The 10,470-nt window shown below is 37.0% G+C and overlaps 2 protein-coding genes across 5 annotated transcripts; both read left to right on the top strand.

The window, feature by feature from the left end:
• Positions 1-1,039: 1,039 nt before the first annotated feature.
• On the top strand, positions 1,040-3,251 carry LOC147285379 (senescence/dehydration-associated protein At4g35985, chloroplastic-like). The gene is made up of 5 exons (XM_086243876.1): positions 1,040-1,981; positions 2,152-2,282; positions 2,370-2,536; positions 2,630-2,714; positions 2,898-3,251. Exons 1-5 carry the CDS (start codon positions 1,394-1,396, stop codon positions 3,085-3,087), a joined length of 1,161 nt encoding a protein of 386 aa, XP_086100002.1. The 5' UTR covers positions 1,040-1,393; the 3' UTR covers positions 3,088-3,251.
• Positions 3,252-3,342: 91 nt separating this feature from the next.
• LOC147285380 (initiator tRNA phosphoribosyl transferase family protein) lies at positions 3,343-6,574 on the top strand. Of its 4 annotated transcripts, none has more exons than XM_086243872.1 (7): positions 3,343-3,867; positions 3,940-4,097; positions 4,201-4,900; positions 5,147-5,244; positions 5,329-5,437; positions 5,716-5,775; positions 5,904-6,574. In XM_086243872.1, exons 1-7 carry the CDS (start codon positions 3,582-3,584, stop codon positions 6,080-6,082), a joined length of 1,590 nt encoding a protein of 529 aa, XP_086099998.1. In that variant the 5' UTR covers positions 3,343-3,581; the 3' UTR covers positions 6,083-6,574. The 4 variants fall into 4 exon arrangements, with proteins under 4 accessions (XP_086099998.1, XP_086099999.1, XP_086100000.1 ...); XM_086243873.1 differs by having other exon boundaries at positions 5,153-5,244; XM_086243875.1 differs by having other exon boundaries at positions 3,701-3,867; positions 3,945-4,097.
• The last annotated feature ends 3,896 nt before the right edge of the window (positions 6,575-10,470 follow it).

A 10,470-nucleotide genomic window follows, 5' to 3' on the forward strand; every position in this document is an offset into this window, starting at 1 on the left:
AACTCTAAATTCAACCAAGAAATGCCTAATTCCTCAAACCCACTCAAATCCTTCAATCTTAAACCACAATTGGGGTTCCTAGGAATAGAATTTATTATTCAAATCAACAAAATAGCCCTCTAGTCCGAAAATTTAAGAACAACCCGAATGGCTTCAAAACCCAAAATTTTCAAATTCCTATATACTCGAATCTAATCAATATCAGTTAGGAAAATAAAAGCCCAAAGGAAGAGGAAGAAATCTCACCAAAAATGGAGGTGATTGGCGCTGGAAATTGGTCAGAATCCGACGAGACAAAGGCGAGCCAAACTGCTGGTTTTCTGGGTTTTCTGTGCGCGCGGCTGGGCTGGCTGGAGGAGTGCTGGGCGAGGTCGCCGGCCTGAGGGAAGGTCACCGGAGAGTGGCGACTGCGAGGGGAGGCCGGCGTTGATGGCCGGTGCTGCGCACAGAGGGGGAGAGCAGAGAGAGAGACACGGGGCGAGAGAGAGAATGAGGGGAGAGTGTGAGCTCGGGAGGGTGGCCGGCGCCTGGTGTGTTCGCCGGTAAGCTTAGGTCGGAAGGGGGGGTCGACGGCGAGCTGGGTGATGGTGGTGGTCGGTTGCTGGGTCGTGGGCGCAAGGGTGGGTTTTCTTCTTCAGGTGTGGGTTTTCTCTGTTGGGGGATGGGTTAAGTGGGTTATGCGGGTTAGATTTCTTGGTTAAAGCCTCCACTGTTGGATCTCTTTTAATGAGATCCAACGGCCAGCAAACTTCTCCCGCAAATAGGCTGGATGCGGGATCCCGCAACTGAAGCCTGCTGCTCATATATATATATATATAATTATATATAGTAGCAGCCAATCTTTGTGCGCCTACATCACAACTAAACAAGAACAAATATCTATATATGTGAAGTGGCATGGGATTAGATTCTTAGCCTAGAAGTCAAAGTGAGCTTGTCTCAGCTCAATCAACATGATGATTCCAAAAAAGATTACATAAAGGCCCTCCTCTGTGTGTGTACCCATCAGCATAACAACCCAACACTCTACCATTTAGTGCAGATCAGGCTGAAATCAACTTGGGTTCACACCACAAACTTATTACTTCTATGCAAATTGCAAATTGCAAACTGCTAGGTTTGTCTGTGCTTTACCGACTATCATAGTCCATAGACAGTCTGTCATACTCTAAAGTTTCCTCCACCGAAAGCCACAGTACCTTAGCACAAAGTTCTCCTACAGGAATAGAATAAAGTTGCAAAAGTGCAAACAAAGAATCAATCTCCCTACAAGCCTACATACAACTTTTCCTCTTAACCCATCTCCTTTTTTCATCTTTCTCTGCTCCAATCCCTTAAAAACAAACACAAACAGTTTCCTTCCCAACAAAGAAAGAAACTCACAACAGCAATAATGGGTTGCTTCAGTTTTCGCAGTTCCAAATCCAAAACCTCATCTCCCATGAAAGCACCACCCTATGAAAGTACTACTTTTCAACAATACCCAGAACCCAAGAATCTCCAGCAACAAATCCTCCTACAAATCCCAGGATGCAGAGTCAACCTCATGGAAGAAGGAGAAACTGTGGAGCTCGCTAATGGCGAGTTCATTCTCGAGAACATCTTGGACGGGAATATATCTCTGGCCACCATAATAAAGGTTGGTGAAGAGCTTCAGTGGCCTTTGACAAAAGATGAGCCTGTGGTGAAGCTTGATTCTCTGCACTATCTCTTCTCTTTGCCCATGAAAGATGGTGACCCTCTGAGCTATGGTGTGACTTTTCCAGAGCAGTATGAAAGGAATTTGGGATTTCTGGACTCTTTTTTGAAAGAGCACTCGTGCTTTTCTGGCTTGACATCGACCAAGAATAAAGGGGTTGATTGGAAGGAGTATGCTCCGAGGATTGAAGACTATAACAATGTGTTAGCCAAAGCAATTGCAGGGGGGACTGGTCAGATTGTCAAGGGGATCTTCCTTTGTAGCAATGCTTACACCAATCAGGTCTGTTTTTGGCCTTATGAACACTACAACATATATACTAGATTGCTTAGGAGCTTTATATTAATGCATCAATGAAATCCATTTCAAATTAATTTTCAGCTCAATCTTTGTCCAATTAATCTCTTGTAAACATCTAACAATAATTTTCATGATTTGGGAGAAGAGAACAGGTTCAAAAAGGAGGGGAAATGACATTGACTCGTACTGTTGAGGAGAAAAGTTCTGTCAAACAACCAGAACGTAATAGTAGCAAAAATTCTAGTGCCACAAAAAAGAGTGGCATGAACAAGAACTTGAAACGGTAGAGTTCCAAATTCCTACACAATTCTTTAGAATGTTTTGTGAGAGCATGAAAGGGTTTTAAGCATTTTTTGTTTTGCTATTTCAGTGTGAGAAAGTTGTCAAAGATGACATCAAAGATAAGCAAATCTATGCTTGATGGGGTTGGCATTGTGACCGGATCAGTGGTGGGACCTGTGGTTAATTCCCAAGCAGGGAAGGCATTCATAGCTATGGTTCCAGGACAGGTCCTCTTGGCTTCACTTGATGCTATCAGTAAGTTCAGAATTCATACATTCTTTAATTACAGTGGCAAAGGATATAACATCAAATTTTACATATATAAATGGTCCATTCTGAAAATTGCAGACAAGATTTTGGATGCTGCTGAAGTTGCGGAGAAACAAGCTCTTTCTGCTACCTCCGGTGCCGCAACTAGAATGGTCAGCCAGAGGTAATGACACATATATACGAGACATCAAACATGTCATGTGGGGTTACTGTCACGCAATAATATTTCATATATACAAAGTACAAACTAGAATGAAAATAGGACTTAAATTCCTTTATATTCTTGCATATAACTGATTGTTCCTTATGTAACTGGACTTGAATTCGTATTGTTTTTGAGCACCAGGTTTGGGGAAAGTGCAGGGGAGGCCACTGAGGATGTGTTTGCAACCGCAGGGCATTGTGCCAGCACAGCTTGGAACATCTTCAAAATAAGAAAGGCCATCAATCCAGCTTCATCAGTCTCTACAGTAGGAGTGCTGAAGAATGCTGCAAAAAATAGAAGCAAAAGTTGTAGAAAAGCCAATGGAGATTAGTGACTGTGCTATTGAATGGAGTTTCTGATAAAAATTAATGAGCAAATGTCCGTGCTCCTCTAGATTGACGAATCTAGTCTTCCTCTTGATTCTTGTCAAGATGTAAACTGATCTACTTGTATTGAGTGTGTGGATTTCAAGTTCAAACTTTCTTCTTTTCTTTCTCTTGGACTCTTGATTATTATTTTTGTCTGATTTGGATTGATTGATAAGAGGAAGTGTATCCTTTTGACCTATCCCTAACATACTCTGAAAGACTGAAACTAAAGTGGTATCATGTAACTAAACAAGTAAAGCCGTACAACGCTGTTTAAACCTACGTATGAGTTACTACTTAATAGTTAATACTTATACTAATGTCGTTGAAATAACGACCACATGACACAAGTACAACAAAACAAACTACGTATCTTATAGCGTCGTCGCGTCAGCAACTACACCCTAACGTTGTTAAAGTAGACGCGCTACGCCGCAAGCAAGCAACGTTCTCTGCTATGGAAGACGATGACACAAAGCAGAGCATTTACAGAGTGGCCAGGACCATAAAGCGGAAGGAGAACAGCCTCTACAACGCGCTCAGGTCGATCTACGAGGACTCAATCTTCGTCGGCGAGATCTCGCAGCTATGGCCCGACCTTCCTCTCCTCGCCAATCTCCGATGTGGCCTCTGGTACTCTCCCAACTTCCACTCCACATGTTATTTCAAATCCACCGACGGCCACACCAATAATTGGTCCTTCAATACCTCCCGCCTCAACCTTCATGTCGCTCAACTTGCAGGTTTCTCCTCTTTTTTCTTTCCTTTTCTTCAACAAATTTCTGTATTGTTGACTTGTGATTGAATTGGGTTAGGACAGAAGGGTGGGTGTTTTATTGTGGATGCCACTCGCAGAGGGAAGCGCTTTCCGGACAGCATGTCCAAAACGATTCCCATTTGGACTTGCGTTTTGAATCGCTCCATTCGCAACCATTTCAACAAAATGCCTCAGAGTCCTATGTTAGATCAAGGGGTGAGAAATTTTTATGAAATGCATTCCTCTGCAAATTTCAAACTTGTCCTAATTGTTGAGATTATGTTTATGAGTCCTTAGCTGCTCTGTTGCTTCTAAACAGGAGTCGCATACTTCTAATGAACATTCTCAAGATACAAAGCATGTCAATGTTGATTGGGATTGTTCCTTGCATCTTCCCCTTTGGGTTTCTTCAACAGAGAAAGCTTCTATTGAGGAACGATTAGAAGAATGGACCCAACAATTGGATTCCAGTGGAGCTGATATTGCCTCTCTTGCATCTTGTTTGAAAAAGCCATTGCGCCCTCTATGGATATCACAAAGAAGTGTCATTTGGTTGAATGAAGTTCCTGACCATGATTCCTGGGATTTCACACCCATCATTCTAGTCTCTGCCTCTTCCTCAAGTGGTGTTGTACAACACAGGACGAGTTCACAATTTAGTTGGAATTATATACCAGGAGCTGGTGATGATGAGGAAAGTTGGGCAAGGGGTTTAACACCTACCCTTTTCTGGAATCAGGCCTATGATATTATAAACATAGGGCCGGATTCGTGTAATCAGATGGTAGCTGATATTGTTGAAAAAGATAGGGTGTATCGCGCTCAAAGGGGGCAAAATTCTCCTCAGGTCACTGTCAAGGCCCCAAAGTCAGTAGCAAACTCGGTTCATTGTTTGCAGGATGAATCACTATTAGCTTTCGATGTCTCAAACATAAGTATTGGTCTAAGTTCTTCTGATGAAGAATGTGGTATGTCTTGGCTCGGTTCGACTAATCTTGCTGTAGGCTTCTCTCAAACTGGTATGCTGAATTAACAACTCTTATTCCACTTCATACAATCGAACCCTTCATTTTGGGCTGCATTCATATGTGCATGTGAATTTTACGGTCATCAGATGTAGGCAGGCTTGTTATATGTTCATGTTTTATCTGCTTCACTCTTTTGTTTCTCATTTCTATCTAGCTTTGATCAGCAGAATTATCTAATTATTAATTCATTAATTTGTCATATTTTTCACATGGCTTACCCTACCTTTTTTGGTGCAGCTGCAGTGTCTAAAGTTGATTGCATATTAAATTGTGATCAGGAGTCTATCTCTGCCTCTTTTCTGAATTCTAAGGCATATATGCATCTTCCTATGGTGGTGAGTTCAAAACAATAATCGGATAACATTCTTATTTCCATTTTCATTGTGTATTTATTCCACTAACTTTCGATTACTGGACAGACGTCAAAGTTTGATCGCTTCTCCATATTACATAATCTCCCTTCTGCTGTGAACTTTGCAAAGTTGAATCTAAGCAAAGGGAAGACACTTCTAATTTGTTGCCAAAATGGTAAAGACTTCTCAGCTCTTGCCTAGTTGAATTCCATTTTGAGTGGAAATGAAATCATTCCATTGTGCATTACAAAGCATTTTAAATTTTAATTAAGCTCAGTTGTTTCATACTATAGGATTTCAAGCACTCACAGTTTTGTAGAATTATTATACTAATTACATTATATGACTTAAAGCTGGAGAATAAAATTGAATGAATTTTATTTTTTTTATTCTTTGGCCAGCCTTACATGACATTATGTGTGCTAATATGTTCCAAAAATCCTCTGCTTCTAGGGGAAGATATCAGTGTATGCGTCTGTCTGGCAATCTTGACATCATTATTTGATGATGGAGGTATACCTTCTTACATTGCTCACAATTTCTTCCAATTCAATTAGAATTTAATGATTTTCCTTATGTTCTCTTTGTGCTGTGTGTGTGAATGTACAAATTTTTTCATGATTCATCGAATTTTGTTTTAGGAACCTTTGATGGTGGAAACTTGTTCAGGGAGACATGCATTACTAAATTGGAAATGCGGAGAAGACTCATAGTTATCTGTAAATATGTAGTAAATGCGAGGCCATCTAGAGGAAATCTGAGGCAGGTTTTCAATTTTCTTAGTGGTGGAAGAGATGGTTCGGGGAACAGGCCTATTTAATTTCGTCTGACCTCACAGAATTAGTTGCTCGAATAAATTATGAAGGCTCTGTGCCGAAATTCCTTTCCCGGCTATGACAGCAAGCGTAGCTTAATGAACAATATTTGGGTCACCCCTTGGGGGTACCTCAAGGTCACCCCACCCTCTCAAATTTTGATTTTGGCAATGCCGGCGTGACCCAAGTATTGTTCTAGCTTAATAAGCTGGTTGGTGTATTTTGTTGTAATCTTGAGAGAGAAAACTGAGGCATCGAAATGTACAAATGAGCAAGCATTGTGACAAAGGAAGAAAACTTAGAGAAGAAAAAAGTTTTGAGGCATCGATCTAGTGGGAAGAGTTGCATTCATTATTTGCATTTCAAATTCATATATATGCATTCTTTTGTACTCCTGTAGTCCTGTGTGCATTCTTCATAAACTGATAATACATCATCCATGACAGAACTGAGTTGGAACTCAATGTCAAGTATACCATTTATAGCTTATTTTGAATGAAAAATCAATGATTAATAAGAAGCACACTATTTATTCACTTGGTATACAAGTCAGTATCCTTTTAACTATTAAATTTTTGTCTAAAGGCTTTCCAGCTGGTACCAGTCGGCCCGATGTAAAGGCTTTAGTGGGTGAGCTTGACAGCATTCATTCTTTTGCTTTGCCATAATTAGAAATTCTTGCATGGATTGAAGTATAATAACAAAGAGACAATCCTGTATTGGCCCTAGCCCATCCACCGTGGGCCCTTGGCCCATTAATTATACCTCTACTTTATAAACTTATGTATCTGTGAAGACTGTACGTGAAGATGGAAAATAGAAGAAAATGAGTGCCAACTTCTATTTTGGTTTTATTGCACAAATGTCATCCAGACTTTGAGGTTTGTGGGTAAATGTTATCTAATCTTTTAATTGCGACAATTTGCTATCCAATGTTTCAAAACTGTGCAAATTTGTCATCTGCTGTTATATTTTCTGTTAAATTAGAATATTCTGTTAAATCTGAATTTTAAATAAATTTTTTATTTAAATATATTTAAAAATACAAAAAAAAAATCCAAAATTAATATTTTATAAACTTTGAATAAAAAAAAGTTTTCTTCTCCACCCAGCATCATCAAACAAAAAAGTACCCAAAATTATATTATATTTTATATATTTATTAAATATTTTTTAGATAAATTGACAAAAATACCCTTAATTTTAAGGGGTGAATGGATGAAATTAACGGCATATGACAAATTTGTACAATTTTAAAAGATTAATTGTCACAATTAAAAAATTGAATGGCATTTACACATAAATCTCAAAGCCTGAATAACATTTGTACCGACCTTCTATTTTATATATGTACTTGATGTGATGGAAGGCCTGGCTTTCATTTTCAAGTGCAAAATAATGGAGCTATATATCTCCTCTTTCTCTAGCATTCGTCATCTTTCAATTTTTCTTTTTCGTTCTGTGTCGTCATCTTTGCATTTTCATCATGGAGGTCCCTCCTCATCCCTACTACATACAACTAATAATCATGATGCCTCTGCCAATCACTCAGCGCTAAGCCTAACATTTATCTTCTAATCAACTTCTTTTTATCCTATAACGCTGACCATAAAAATTTGCGGACTGAAATTAAAGAGTGTAGGGCCAACCTCTTTTCTAAATCCCACTTTATAAGTTAATCTATAAATTTCATTTTCTTAGCTTCTTGTAAAAATTATGTTCTTGTGATTGGTTTGTTAATGATGTTTATGATTTGATTATGACATTCATATTTGATAGCATACATACGTATGAAATATATTTGGTTTTTTTATTATTATTATTTTAAGAAAACTCACAGGAACGAAGTCATACTTCTAGGGCTAGGCTAGGCTAAGCCTTCAATCTTCATAGCTCCATGTTTTGGACTATGTTAAAATCATGTCATATTGAAGATCTCAAATCACATATCAATCTTTTTGTAGTCATTTTAAAATTAAATTATTCCTTTTCTAATGAATTCATACAAATAAGTTAATTTATGAAAAAATTAATCTATTTCTCAGTCTTTCATGTACGTTGTTTGTCATGTTAATATTTATAAAAAAATGTCATCAAATTAAACTGAATATAAACTACACATTCAATTAAGAACTAACTTAATAAATAATCTAAACATACTTTAATTGCCTCTTCGCCACAAAGACAAAGCACACTTGTTGTGGTCCTGTAGAACCAAAGCCACCAAGCAGCCGAAGCAAAACCTAGTTTTTTTTGCAAACCCATTAATTGCCTGGAAAAAGTCACGTGCCATTAAATACATAAAAACAATTAATTGTCTTGTTAAGTACTTAAGTGCAGTTTAATTGATGTTAACCATGATGACCTTTTAACGAACCCACCAACAGAATAAAAGGACGACATATATACATAAAAACTCGGAATCGCAAGGCAGAGTCGTAGATAGTCAGATACTACGGCTACTGTGATTCCATTCCCCAAGTTTTATATTATTAACTCAGAGTGGGAGAGATTCAAACATTCTCATGGATTGCCTAAAAAGCAGCGAATAATGAATTAATGAGTCGGCTTCAAATTTGGCCTACCTTGCCCAATGCCCATTATAATTTAAAATTACCAATTAACTTTTTAATCATGGAAGGCCTACTAGATTAGACAGAAGTCACAGAACCATAAACCATTCTTAATTAATCTCCATTTTGGCACATGATTCATATGATTCTTACAAAAAAAACATCTTATAATTAATGAACATACATTAATACTCTCATTTATATGTATTGAAAGCAAAAAGTTTAGAATTAATGTTGGCAAATGGCATGAGCTAGCTTTTGCAAGATGAGGAATGTTATTTACCTTCTCTAATTTACCTTCTTCACCAACCTTTTTATTTATTATTCTCATTTCGCAATGTCAATTAATGATCGGAATCGTTCATTTTTTAAATCCAACTATAAAGATTATTTCTGCAAAAAATCAAACAAATCGAAAATCGTTTGATTATGTAATTGTAATCAAATAAACAGACGGTTTTAATGACAATTTGATTCATCATTTGTTTATTTGATAATAATTAAATAATCAAACGATTTTCGATTTAGTTGATTTTTTACAGAGATGATCTCAAACAATTATCTAAAAAATAAACGGTTTTGATCATGAAAATATACTGTAAAATGAAAATAATAAAGAAGAATATCAGTAAAAAAGAAAGTAAATTTGAGAAGATGAATAGCATTCCACTTTGAGATTCACTATTTTTGACACCATTTATCGAAAGATGAGCTTTTGAGATCAATAATAATTAATGACCATATGTATGTAAAGGATTAACTATCTGTTAATTGTTATATATAGGTGAAGCCGTGAAGGTGGGCCAAGAAAATGATACCTCCACATTGTCTGACAAATGTTATTGTTTATTAAGTCCACTAATTCAAATTAATTATATAGTTAATTATTGTTATAGGTATATTCCCCCCTATTATTACATAACCTCAGATTGCGCCGAGAAAGCCGGGACCTTCAACATTGATCTCTCTGCAGTTAAGTTAATTATGATCGAAGGCTAAGATCAGTTATATATGTTGATTTTGCACGTGTGAAAGCTAACTTGTTGTGTTCCTACATATACAATAGAATACAAATTTCAGATAATTTTTCAAACGGGATCAATCAAGTACCCAATTAATTAATGCCACATGTCAATCTGAGAATTAGATTCAGATTAATTGGAAGGCTTGCAAAGATTATAAGATGCTTCTGTCCACTCTGAAGAATCATATCAAAATTCCCATGCATATTCTCCCTCTGCAAAAATAAGTAATATATAAATACACACAACATTTATCACACATTGCACATGATACATGCGTATGCCTTACAACAATAAGCAAATGACATCCAAGGACCCAGGATTAATGCAACTAATTAACTTTTAGCTAATTCACCAACTTCATTATTAATAACTTATAGCTAAAAAATGGTGGAGTATTACTTTTTTAATATTCCTAAAATCGTATTACATTTTTTATATACCAAAATGGTATAAGGACGATCAGAATGGACGGCAGAGAGATCTCGAATATATCTCCTATGGAGATCATGTCATATATCTAAAACAAACTCGATCGTTGGTGATAATGATGATGCAAGTCTGTATATGATGGATCATGGGGCCGGGAATATATATCTATATATCTGCTGATCTAATTAGGTTATATAGATACAATACAATAGCCAAAGGGGAACATCCATCTGTTATGTATGTACGTGTGCAAAGGAAGATTCTTGGTCACTTAATATATGGACCTAATAATTTGGGCTCTCTATGAATGACTATTCAGACAAAAAAAAAAAATATAGGGATCTAATTGGATGAAAAAGGAAGCCA

The sequence above is a fragment of the Dryas octopetala genome, chromosome 5, assembly GCF_963921425.1.
Source record: "Dryas octopetala chromosome 5, drDryOcto1.1, whole genome shotgun sequence".
NCBI lineage: Eukaryota > Viridiplantae > Streptophyta > Magnoliopsida > Rosales > Rosaceae > Dryas > Dryas octopetala.

What these genes read in the sequence shown, in the direction of transcription:
- LOC147285379 (XM_086243876.1), top strand. Translation starts at nt 1,394, where the DNA reads ATGGGTTGCTTCAGTTTTCGCAGTTCCAAATCCAAAACCTCATCTCCC. An exon ending in GCAATGCTTACACCAATCAG is followed by an intron (nt 1,982 to 2,151) that starts GTCTGTTTTTGG and finishes AGAAGAGAACAG; the next exon opens with GTTCAAAAAGGAGGGGAAAT. An exon ending in ACTAGAATGGTCAGCCAGAG is followed by an intron (nt 2,715 to 2,897) that starts GTAATGACACAT and finishes TTTGAGCACCAG; the next exon opens with GTTTGGGGAAAGTGCAGGGG.
- LOC147285380 (XM_086243872.1), top strand. Translation starts at nt 3,582, where the DNA reads ATGGAAGACGATGACACAAAGCAGAGCATTTACAGAGTGGCCAGGACC. An exon ending in TGTAGGCTTCTCTCAAACTG is followed by an intron (nt 4,901 to 5,146) that starts GTATGCTGAATT and finishes TTTTTGGTGCAG; the next exon opens with CTGCAGTGTCTAAAGTTGAT. An exon ending in ATATGCATCTTCCTATGGTG is followed by an intron (nt 5,245 to 5,328) that starts GTGAGTTCAAAA and finishes ATTACTGGACAG; the next exon opens with ACGTCAAAGTTTGATCGCTT.